Source organism: Mizuhopecten yessoensis, unplaced genomic scaffold (assembly GCF_002113885.1).
Source record: "Mizuhopecten yessoensis strain PY_sf001 unplaced genomic scaffold, ASM211388v2 scaffold1405, whole genome shotgun sequence".
NCBI classification, from domain to species: domain Eukaryota; kingdom Metazoa; phylum Mollusca; class Bivalvia; order Pectinida; family Pectinidae; genus Mizuhopecten; species Mizuhopecten yessoensis.
The window spans coordinates 916,854-929,639 of record NW_018404030.1 but is presented as its reverse complement, the minus strand read 5'-3'; the positions used below and the strand labels follow the sequence as shown (position 1 = coordinate 929,639).

At 38.1% G+C, this 12,786-nt stretch overlaps 1 protein-coding gene across 2 annotated transcripts; it reads left to right on the top strand.

Annotated features, from left to right (window-relative positions):
- Positions 1-224: 224 nt before the first annotated feature.
- LOC110461642 (protein IWS1 homolog A-like) lies at positions 225-12,079 on the top strand. Of its 2 annotated transcripts, XM_021515209.1 has the most exons (5): positions 225-432; positions 4,808-4,965; positions 6,935-7,023; positions 7,060-7,109; positions 7,701-12,079. In XM_021515209.1, the coding sequence occupies exons 1-5, from the start codon at positions 250-252 to the stop codon at positions 8,433-8,435; spliced, it is 1,215 nt and encodes a 404-aa protein (XP_021370884.1). In that variant the 5' UTR covers positions 225-249; the 3' UTR covers positions 8,436-12,079. The 2 variants fall into 2 exon arrangements, with proteins under 2 accessions (XP_021370884.1, XP_021370876.1); XM_021515201.1 differs by having other exon boundaries at positions 6,935-7,109.
- The last annotated feature ends 707 nt before the right edge of the window (positions 12,080-12,786 follow it).

Here is a 12,786-nt window from a genome sequence, read left to right as displayed (position 1 = left end):
GTATTGGGTCATAGTCACGGCAATTCGGTGATGTTTTCGGCACCAAATCGCATATTTCCCGATAAAATATGGCAGATGGAAGTAAATAACGTCTACAAAGGTGATATTTCACAGTAATAAAGAAGTATTTGGTTCATAACTGGGTCGTATGGGGTAGTATTGGGTGGTATTGGGTAGTATTGGGTGGTATTGGGTAATTAGACGCCCCTCGCCGCGCTACTCTGATTATCAAAACAACATAAAAACAACATGGACTCCAACCGCGTAAGGAAGTTGAGTAAATCTCGACGAGTTTCTTCGTCCAGTGATGAGGATTCAGGGCCTTCCGTGCGTAAACTATCCTCGGCATCACAGAAAAAGAAAAAGCGTGTCACAGCATTAGAGGAAACAGACTCGGACTGGGATAATGCTGAGGATATTGCATTACATACGGTTGGTTTCTAATCCCTAGGTGGTAGCAGTACTAGTACTGTATACATAGTAGCCATATACTGTAACAGTGCTAAGTCGAACAGGATGAGCACCACAGGTGCTGGACACACTAATATCATGTATATATATATATATATTATATATTAGTTAATAATCCTGTTTTTGGGTAACAGTTACCGTTTACAGTCACAAATTTATAAATGAAATGGAGAATAAAATGTGTTGCAGAGTGGCTATAAATAGGTTGCATTGGGCACAGCGGCGCATATGAGAAGGGGCTAGCCCGAGTTTCCTCTGGTCCTGACACCAGACTTCGACATCTATCAGCAGGTAGGCCTAGTCCTAATCATGCATATGGGTAACAGTATTCATTTTTTTTACTGAAATGAGGAATAAAGTGAAATGAAAACACATAAAGTTCATTCAAATAGTAGAGAATAATATTGTTGTTGATGTACATTTACCTGTTAAAGATGTAACACAACACGAGTGACAAGAGTTAAAGATTTGTTGAAAGTTTATTCTGGTAACCTCAAGTGTTAGGATCGGTCTCTGTCGTCTGTAGCTGTACCCTAGTGCAGTCTCTAACCGTCCCTATATAGCCATTCTAGCCTCTTCTCTCGCCGTCCCCTGCTCTTCTCCTATTATCTCCTTTCTAGGTTACATTTATACCCATGCCCACATCTGCCCTGTTACTAGGATGCCTCTAGCCATTATCTATCACAAGGTCCATAAACCCTTCATAACTAATTATTAAAGGCGTAACTATATATATAGCTAGTCAGTTGAGGCCTAGGATCATAAGGTGCATCCAGCCATTATCTCCCTTAGGGTCCATAAACCCATCAAAATCATGCCTAGCTGGTCAGTGGGAACATAAACACATCAGATTAATAGTCCTGTATTCAATTAGCTATGTCCTATACGTGACCATCTACACCTATACGACTATACCCTCATAAACCAGTTCAGTTACGAATCCGTTGGTCAAAACTTTCTGACCTGTCCTTTCTCGGGCTATTTATAATCGATTACGCAACGTCGTAACACCGACTGTGTTACAAAGAGCGCAAACCTCGTGTAAATAAACCTCCTTTTTTAAACAGTAATCTTAGAAGGGCTGACTTTAAGAAAGCTATGTTACGAAATAAGTACAACCGCATCAAAACAGCTGCTAACTGGCCATGGGAAGCCTACAGAAAGCAAAGAAATTATGTAGAAAAACTCTGTAGACAGTCTGTAAGGCTCTATTTTCAAGAACGATGGGATGGAGGTCCAGCCTCTAAAGATTTTTGGCCTACTGTTAAGCCCTTTTTATCTAACAAATGTTTTAATGACCAGAAAATTATTTTAAATGAAAACGAATGCATTGTATCCAAACAGAGTGAAGTGTGTGATGTTTTTTATAATTTTTAGCTCACCTGGTCTTAAGGTCCATGGCGAGCTTATGCCATACCTCAGCGTCTGTCGTCCATCTGTCCGTCAACTTTTCCTTTAAAACGCTACTAGTCTTGAACGACTGAGCAGATTTTGACCAAATTTGGTCAGAAGCATTCTTGGGGGAAGGGAACACATTTTGTATAAATGGTGGGTCTGGCCCCCCTGGTGGCTGAGGGGCAGGGCCCAATAGGGAAAATATAGCAAAAATCTTTAAAATCTTCTTCTTCTGTAGGAATGAAAGGATTTGTTCCATGTTTAATCAGAAGCATCCTTGAGGGAATGGTGTATAAATGGTGGGTCTGGCCCCTTGATGGCTGAGGGGAGGGGCTCAATAGGGAAAATATAGCAAATTCTTTAAAATCCTTCTTCTTCTGTAGGAACGAAAGGATTTGTTCCATATTTGGTCTGAAGCATCCTTGTGTGAAGAGGTCCCAATTTTGTATAGACCGTGGGTCTGGCCCCCCTGGGGGCTGAGGGGCGGGGCCCAATAGGGGAAACATAACAAATTCTTTAAAATCCTTCTTCTTCTGTAGAAATGAAAGGATTTGTTCCATATTTGGTCTGAAGCATCCTTGGGTGAAGGGGAACCAATTTTGTATAAACTGGGTCTGGCCAGCCTGGGGCCTAAGGGGCGGGACCCAATAGGGGAAACATAGCAAATTATTCTTTAAAATCCTTCTTCTTCTGTAGGAATGAAAGGATTTGGTCCATATTTGGTGTGGAGCAACCTTGGGTAAAGGGGAACCAATTTTGTATAAACGGTAGGTGTGGCCCCCCTGGGACCTTAGGGGCAGGACCCATTAGGGGAAATAGAGGTAAAACCTTTATAATCCTTCTTCTACCATAGGGGATATTATCCTAATTTAGTCTGGAGGATCCTCGGGCTAAAGGGACTCAATTTCGTTTAAACAGTGAGTGTGGCCCCCTGGGGACAGAAAGGAGAAGCCCAATAGGGGAAACATATCAAATTCTTCAAAATCTTTCTACTTCTGTAGGAATGACAGGATTTTGTCCAAATTTGGTATGAAGCACCCTTGGCTGAAGGGGAACCAATTTTGTATAAACAGTGTGTCTGACCCCTCTGGAGGCAGAGAGGCGGGGCCCAATAGGGGAAATAGAGGTAAAACCTTTAAAATCATTCTTTTACCATAGGGATTAAGGGATTTTATCCTAATTTAGTCTGGAGCATATATATGTACATCAAATTTAAGAAGAAAGTCAATATCCACACCTAAGAGTTTCACACTGTCTTCACAAATAATCTCAAGGCTTTCAATGTTAAAAGATTTGATAGAGTTACTAGTCTTTTAAAATTTGCCAAAACATATTGCCTGGAATTTCTCTGGATTGGCCTTCATAGCATTAAAATCAAACCATTCTATAAGAATGAGGTACAATTGTGCACAAAAATGTGTTAATTCAGTTGTCTATAAATTAACCTTTATGAAAAAGACAAATTGTATCACCTCCTTTGCTTATAGTGTGTTGTATTGTTTAGTAGCTATAAATAGCACACAGAAAAAAAAAATCATGCTCACCTGTCACATTTGCACTGGATAATCCCATTAACTATATATATATAGCTACACACTGAAGTCAATGAATAAAGTCACTGGTACTGTGGAGTTTCTCTCATACGCATGTTGTGAACCAGGTTACGTCGCATAACTGCAGGATTATTCCTCAGTTGAGGGACAGGCCTTTTCAAGGCCTGTACAAACCCTGTTACATAATATATACATTTGATTTAGTATAAATGCCCTAGCAAGGGGCATCAATATCCAATGAGAAAGAGATAACATGAATAGCATGCAACCAATGACTAGGCCTAGTACTACTTAAAATATTAGAATCAATGACAATTACAACGTAAGATAGCAGATCACACTAATTGCTTCAGATTTATAAAAAACATAACTGAGTATGGATCTGTACGGAGCAACCGTGCAGGCATATACATGTATGACGCGTCTACAGGTACATGTTTATACAATATAAAACAAAAATCCTTGGTTTCCTTTTATGCATTAACATTAACAATAGCAGGGTGTTCATATTTACTGAAGTGACCAATCCACTGTAAACGAAGAGAGAAAATGGAACAGAAAACAAGTGCCTGCAATAGCGTTATGGTCGTTATATCAAGGTGGTCGTTAGGCGAGATTTCTCTGTACAAAGTTCAGACTTGGTGTGTGGGTCGCCCTAGAGGATGGGGAGAACCCTTCTGTTTTGAGCATGGTCAGACACAGGTCGAAATCACAGTTGTTAAAAATTGAATTCTTCTTTGTTTTGGTTGTCCAGAACAATTTTGGAACAATTTAATATACAAATATTTCAATCTTGGTGCTTGGTTTGCCTTAGTTAACACAGAGAACCCTGTTGTTTTTGGGCATGGTCTGTCCTAGATCAAGGTCACCATTGCTAAAAATAGAAATCTTCTTTGTGGTGGTGGTGGTTGTCCAGAAAATAACTAGGGAAAGAATGGGTGAACAAAGTAGATAACAAAAGTATTGATTTGGATGTTGTACATGTCCACCAGAGGTTAAAGTCATCACAGTTGCTAAAACTAGCATATGGCTTCTCTGAATGATGAATCGATAGCCCTAGCAGATAAACTCCACTCGTCTTGGTGTTATTTGTAAATGGATGATTGTACAATATATATATATATCTGCTTTTCATATGAAGAGAATGGGTAGCATGTCCACATGGAGTTGAACAGATTGTTCTGATATGTACATGTGCACACTATAGTACTTTTCCTGCCCTTCTCGTACACAAATCTATGATAGCATTTAAAATCCTGGACATGACTTTGTGGGGGGATATGCTGCCCCTGGTGGCTCTCTCCTTGTTCTCAATTGAAGATCTGTAAACTCCAGGTAGAAAATTAAAGCCATGGTCCTTAATTATACATTCATTATTTCTTCTTCAGGAGTCGAGAAGTTCTGAAAGACTAAACGAAAGAAATTCAAGATCCTTTCAGATGCCATCACGCGATAGTATCTGGAATAGCATTCCTTCAACTCCAACATCCAATAAAGCAATATATCGCCTGAAGCCGAGGAGAGTTGTGAAGAGTTTCACCAAAATGTGAGTCTGTTAATGAGGGATATACATTACATTAGCTCATTTGTCGCATTACTATTTATTAAAATTGACAGATACTTCGTATTTTAAAAAATGTGTTTGACTTTCATGGATAAAGCTTAATTTCAGTAGAATACACAAATGGTCTCTGGGAATGGTTTTAAGTTCTCTCAAAGGGCCAAGTGAACTTATGCGATCTGGTTTCGTCCGTCATCAATAACCAAAGGGGATTAAATTTTGTATAAACAGAGGGTGTGGCCCTCCTGGGGGCAGATGGGCGGAGCCCAATAGTGGAATTGAGGTAAATCTTTAAAATTCTTCTCCTGCTGTACAAATGGAGGGATTTTAACTAATTTTGTGTAGATCATCCCTTGGCAGGGGGAATTCAAATTTTGTATACACAGAGGTTGTGGCAAGTGAAATTCATTTTTGTATAGATGGAGAGTGTGGCTCTCCTGGGGGCAGTGGGACGGGGCCCATTAGGTAGAACGGGAAAATGTTTAAAATCCTTCTCTGCCAAAAAAGGGTAATTTGGTCATGAAAGCGCCTTTCTCTCAGGAAAAAAGTGATGGATATCAATTATATTTGGTTTGGAGCATTCTTCAGTGGTTAAGGATTCAAAATTGCGTCAGTTGAATAACTAACCCCTGGGTCTGAGGGGCAGGGCAAATAAGAAATTTTCACATGGACATTATCAAAATCCCCACCCTTTAACCCTGTAAACAATTGCTGAGCATCAAGACACAAACACAATTATAATAAAAAAAAAATGACTCTGGGGTCTGGCCCCACCCCTAGCGACTTGATTTTTGAGCCATAACATTGAAACAGTTGAAGTCCCCACCCCATATGATAACCATATATACAATTGCTGGGTATCAAGAGACAAACATAATCATGATATAATAATTGACTCTGTGGTCTGGCCCCACCCAAGGGACTTAATTCTTGAGCCATAACTTGTAAGCGATTGAGATCGCAACCCCATTACCATATACATTGTATGCCATTGCTTTTCATCAAGAGATAAACACATTCATGATATTAGTATTGACACTTGGGTCTGGCCTCACCTCTAGGAACTTAATCTTTGGACCGTAACTTTGAAATGGTTTAAATCCCTACCTCATTTCAATATGTATATTTGATAGGCATAAAGAGATAAACACAGTCATATTTAATAATTGACTTCGGGGTCTGGTTCCACCCATAGGGACTTAATTATTGGGTCATAACTTTGAAATGGTTGAGATCTCCACCCCATAATCATATATACCATTGCGCGAAATCAAGAGACAAACACAATTATGATATAAGTACTGATTCTTTGTATGTCTGACTCCATCCCTAGCCATAGTGACTTAACTTCATTGTCATAACTTTGAAATGGTTGAGATCCTGAACTCATAGCCATATATACCATTGCTGGGCATAGAGATCCAGGTGAGCGATACCTTCAGGCCCTCTGGGCCTCTTTTTAAGATATTGTTTATGTATCATCCTTAGTGTATGTTATATTATAAGTAGGTGAAAGCAAACAGCTTCCAGGGGGCGCTCTACATCATTTTGTGCTATAACTGCACTAATTACCTCTCGTTACCCTATAGAGTCCCTGACCATCAGACATTGGTTGTGTAAACATAATAACTACGGTAATGAGTGTGACTCGTCAGGCTACTGTAGTGGTTAATTCAGGAAGGCAGCAGTTTACAGTGTAAATTCACAGATTGATAAAAGGTAATGTAATTGATAAAACAGTGTTCCAACAAGACATGAAGCTATAGAAATGCCGTCGAAAATTACTCATGCTTTTATCCCTCTCATGGACATTCCTCCGAGGTATTTGTCCGTCCGAGGAGTGTCCAGACGTTGACATGTACAGTAATGATCCCAGCTATTGGAATTAGTTTTTTTCATCTTTCAGGAGATCAGCCTTTCTTATAAATATCTTAACAAACAATATTTTTGGCAGAACCCACCGATATAACCAAGATGTTTGTTACTCGGAAGAAGATGAATCGGATACAGATGATTTTATAGCCCCTGATGGGAAAGTGTCAGATAGCGAGGAAGACGACTCTGATGGAAAAGTGTCAGATAGCGAGGAAGACGACTCCAATGGTAACAGGAAATCACATCATCAGAAGGTACATTATATAGTTACAGTTAAACTCCACTCAAACTCGTAGGGGCCAGATCAATAGTCCGATGAATAGATGGTATTGGACGAATCCGAAGTTTGACTGACATTATCATATTTTTTGTTAGGTCGAAAGACAGTACAAGCACTGTAAATATCACGGATAATAGATGATAGAAGTAAAAACCAGTTTGATAAAGATGACAACACAAGATATGTTTTTAAGGAATCTTGATCAACTAATTTTGATTTAACTTTCTTGGTATACTAATTATCTAAGATTCTCACACGTTATATAAATAAATGACTTGCTACAGTTATATAATACATATGTCACAATTCTGTACATAATATATCTTTTGTTAAGAACCACTAGTTCATATCCATTGTATTTATAACTTGCTTCACGTATTACATACTACATTTGATTACTGTCATGAGGTTATTCAGACTAAATGAGTAATGTTACCTGATGTGAAGACGTTAACTATGCAGCTTAAATGGATACTACATAACATGACGCAGGCAGACATTGTGCTGTCCCTGGGATACTCGGCAAATTTTGATCTTTTATATTTTTATATTTGCTGTTTTACAGATACAAGGAGCTGTTAAAAGAGGAAGGCATCACAGGATAAGAGGCTATCACCCTAAAATACTTGATACAGCTAGCATGAGTAGCGAGTCTGACGTGGAAGGAAAAGCAGCAGATGTAAAAAACCGTAATAATAGCACTGGACTGGTAAAGTATGGTCGAGACAGACATGGGGACACATACTCATCAGGTGTTGACAACTACAAACAATGTGTCGAGACCTCTAGTGAGTGGAGGTCCAAGTCAGGTCGGGCAAAGCGGCAACACTCCCAGATAGTGAGCAGCAGTGATTCAGACCACAGCACTGGGACATCAGCAAATGAGTTACAACACTGTAGGAATAGTGATATAGAAAATGCCAATACTAATGTAGAAAATAAATGTCACAACAGCATGGAAATGACAGTGGAAAATTCAAAGAAGCCAGGAGTTGTTCAAGCCCTGTTCAAATCTCCAGTGCCTGCATGTGGAGCAGGCACCTACAAAACAGACAGTGGTTCTGAACATGAATCTGACGACTGTTCTGACGACTGTTCTAACAGTGGTTCTGTCAGTAATTCTACAAGTAAATCGGAGAGTCCTTACAGTGATTCAGACCATGAAGCTCAGCATGACTTCGAAAATGTCAAGTCAATACGTGCTAGGCATCAAATTCAGAAACAAGAAAGTGCCAAAAAGCAAAAGTTTGAAGCGTTTTTAGAAGCTAGAAGAAAAGTAAGTGCTTCAAAAAGAAATTAAAATATACAAATATACAATGTAAAAGGAAGTGTTGATGTTAAAAAAATCGGCACATGTTCTATTTTGTGCGTTTTAGTGAGAGTCAGTTAATTTGAACAAATAACTTATTAAAACTACGCTTTCATTTAAGCTGGACTGGAAGTATAACTGCAGAGTCCCCTACACTTGTTATAACTCTGAACACGTTGTACAAGCCGACATGTTTATTGCAAGAGGCTTTGATGTCACCAGATTCGATGTATACTTAAAAATTTTGAGATCAAATGTAATTTTCTTGTCACATTTTAGAATTTGTTCTTGTGCATTTTGTTATCATTTTTTATACATTTTATCGTCAGACTTTCGTTTTTTGTACATTGCTTTTAGGGGATATTTCATACTCATTTGTTAATATTCATCTCATATTGACGAGTAAATGTATTGTTGAAGGTCGCCATCGTATCTTCGTGAAATCTCGTAAATGTAAAGGTACATGAAACGTAATAAAAAAAAATCCATAATATAAATGGCTTTCAAATGAAGAAGTGCTTTATAAGGTATCTGCGCTAAAAAGAATCTGAAACAGAACGTTTTGAAGATGAAACTACTAGAAGTTTTTCTCTCTTAACAATCAAGGACCTGTTTTACGGGTATTGTTCACATAAAAACATATTGTCTTTGTTTTAACAATTTGAATTCGAAGGGAAGCAAATCCACACGTCTTCAAAAACGTCATCAGCTAATTTTCACAAACAAATTGTGGTGTTCTGCGTCATCACGTGTATGCTCATTTCATCTTATAGGCAATGACCTGAACCCTTGTACACAGGTTATCCTATAAGGAAGAGAGTCATTGAACTCTCAATTATGAAGGTGTCATTTGAAATAATTGGTGACCTTTTAGACGTGTCGTACATCTTGTCAAAGAATCAATCAGCCTTCACTTTTGTCTCTTGGATGACCCTGGCTGCAAAGCTAGAACAGCTTGGTCAAAGAACAGTTTCTCAAAATCCATATGTAATTTGCCCTATTTCTTTCTTCTTCAGTATATACTCAAATTGCACAGAATGCTCATTAACTGTTTTGGGTTAAGATAAAAACTGATATCTTTTGTAATTAAGTGTTTCGGTCTTGGCATTTCTCTGTCTAGTATTCCAAAAACCTTTCAGTCTGTAGTACAAGCATTGAATAAATCTATAGTTCCAGTGTTCCTTCGTCCTGACCATTTAAGTAGGGAACGTATTTTCTAACGTTTTGAAGATGAAACCACTAGTAGTCTTTTTCTTAACAATCAAGGACCTGTTTTACGGATCCTGTTCACATATAAAATATTGTCTTTGGTTTAACAATATGAATTCATTTCATCTTATTGACAATGACTTAAACCCTTGTACACAGGTTATCCTATAAGGAAGAGAGTCATTGAACTCTCAGTTATGAAGTAGATCATCTGAAATAATTGATGACCTTTTAGAAGTGTCGTACATCTTATCAAAGAATCATACGTAATTTGACCCATTTCTTTCTAACTACACAAAATGCTCTTTTACTGTTTTTGGGTTAAGATAAAGACTGGTATCACTTAATTAAGTGTTCCGCTCTTTTTTGCATTTCCCTGCCTTGTGTTTCAAAAACCTTTCATTCTGTAGTACAAGCATTGAATATATCTATAATTCCAGTGTTCCTTTGACCTGACCATTTGAGTAGGGAACATGTACTTTCACACAATACTTTATTCTCAGAAACATATTTTGGAGACAAAGTGACAGCCTTAATAGATGGTACCTATATTTATATAAAAAAAAGGTGCTGATCATAAGCTTCAGAGAATGTCGTACGTTGGCCAGAAGCAGCGTAACTAATTTAAATTCATGAGCACAGCTCTACCTGATGGCTACATTTTGGACACAGTAGGACCATTCTCCGGAAGGCAAAATAAAGCAAGCATCACAAAAACATCATAGACAAGCTCACATGGTCGAAGCAAGACGACAATGTAGTCGTTGATCGTGGTTTTAGAGATGTCCTGCCAATGTTAGAGGCATCTGGTATTAATACCAGTATGCACTCATATCTTAAGGCTGGTCAGAGACAACACTCTGATCTGCAGGCTAACATTGACAGAACAGTTACTAAATCCTCGTGGATTGTAGAGTCTTTTCATGGCTGTCTTAAGCATTGGATATTTTCAGAACCTCAATTAACCGGAAACTGACAGAAAATACAGAGGACTCGTGCATCAAATGTAGTTTCTACTTGCAAAAACAAACTGTTTGGCTCAAATAGTTAAAAAGTTCCGACAAAGCTTGAAATAAGTTGTTTTCTTGTGAATCTAGAATCTCCAGCTTGAAAACAAACTCAAAACCTCGCATCATTGGCTTCCTTCCTTTTTCCAAGTCTTTCATTCGAACATATTTCATACTCTTGCATCTTGCAAAACATTATCTGTAAATGTCATCAGCTGTAAAACGGTGTCAAACTTTAATAAATATATAAAACCAAAGTAATAAGCAAACGCACAATCTCTGGAATCTGAATTCCATTGATATTGCAAGAAAATTGTCTTGGAATTTGACAACTGATTAGGCAGTAGAATGACCAGCGTGAAAAGGAATAAACCAACGAATTTTTTCCAAACATGTTCTCTGTTGATAAGATATTCATTCCATCTAAACTGGAACAAATAAGTTTTCAGTCATAATGATTAGACTATACACATATCCATGAATTCTGATGCATAGACCATATGGTTATTTGATCCCTTCTTTGAATATGTTCCACCACATATTTTGGATTGATATTTTTGTCACTGGTAGTCATGACCTCGTCCTATAATTAAAATATTTTTTGTATACAGAAGTTATTCTTGGATGAACACACTTTCGACTGTTGATTTGTCTGTAAATATCTGATAACTCGCCATAGCAAAAGACATGTATACTGCAGCATATATGATCCGTAGTTTTTGTTGCATTATAAATGATCCTTCAATGCATTGTTAGTTTGACAACATTAGTCTTATGGGGGAAAACTCCGGCTTTTTAAGAATTTCAGGTTTATGCTTCTACGAAAAACGAACCAAGTACTAATTTGAATTTTAATGGGTGTTTTTGTTGTGACAAGGTTTAGGTATACACCTCACCAAAAGAAAATTGAAATCAAAGGAGGGGCAATTTTGGAAGCTCCCCTGCCCCCTTTCACATAAAGGTTCCCCTTGGTCTCTAGTTAGCTCATCTGTCCACGTGGCGCCGTTGTCGGTCCATCAACTTTTCCTTGACACCGCGACTAGTTCTGAACGACTCAATAGATTTTGACTAAATTTAGCCTCGAGCATCATTGAGCAAATGGGACTTATTTATGTATAAACAGAGGGTGTGGCTCCCCTAGGGGCAAAAGGGGAACTTGAGGTAAATCTTTAAAATTCTTCTCCTTCAGTTTGAGGGAGGGAGTTTAATCATCCTTTAATCACTCTCTGTTATTACAAGATAAGTCCCTTTTATCCAAATGATACTGTGGAATGAATTTGGTTAAAATCCCTCCAATCGTACTGAAGGAGAAGGACTTAAAAGATTAACCTCAAGTTCACCTATAAGGCCCTGCATTGGAAATTTGGATACTGTAGCACTTTGTTCTTTGTTGTTTATTTGTATATATAAATTTATTTGAAAATTTATATTCGGGTTTGTGTATTCCTTTCACTTGGCACCATGCAGTCCTTCGGCGTAACTCTACAGTATAATATGGAAGCTACATGTAAAGGACACGCACCTAATATTGTATACAGAACATATAGGGCACAATCACATGTCCGTTCTGAGCGATCAATAGTAGGAGCGCTCAGTTAGATACGTATTAGGTGGTTTTGTTGTTCTATATGTAGTTGTTTTTATACGTCCGTCGTCTGAAGGGTCGTATTATGGTATGGGCTGCGTTGTCAGATGTCTGATGTCCGTCCGTTAACTTTTCCTTGTCATCGCTTTCCTGCCTTTATTTATGAACATATCTTGATGAAATTTGGTAAACATATTGCATACCAATACAGCTAGAACGAGTTCGCATTTCAGTGCTTAAATCGTGACATTTAAACGCTATTCGGCAGAGATATGCCCCCTTTTCATTGCCAAATAAGGGCATTCCGTCGAAAATGCAAGAACCTGTTTAATTATTTGTTCAACACTCCTACAAAACGAACCTCAAAGCCAAGGTTCTAGTTTTAGTAATAGCAACATTGAACACGAACATGTAATTCTGAAACACAAAATAGCCTGCGCCATAAACACAGTAAATGAATGGCAAGGTCATACTCACCAACAAAACGGTGGCAGTAATAACACATTAATATCATATGTCACTATAGCTACCTGCTTCCAAT

Coding starts and splice junctions, on each gene's coding strand:
- LOC110461642 (XM_021515201.1), top strand. CDS start 250: ATGGACTCCAACCGCGTAAGGAAGTTGAGTAAATCTCGACGAGTTTCT. Junction 433..4,807: donor AGGATATTGCATTACATACG/GTTGGTTTCTAA, acceptor TTTCTTCTTCAG/GAGTCGAGAAGTTCTGAAAG. Junction 7,110..7,700: donor GGAAATCACATCATCAGAAG/GTACATTATATA, acceptor GCTGTTTTACAG/ATACAAGGAGCTGTTAAAAG.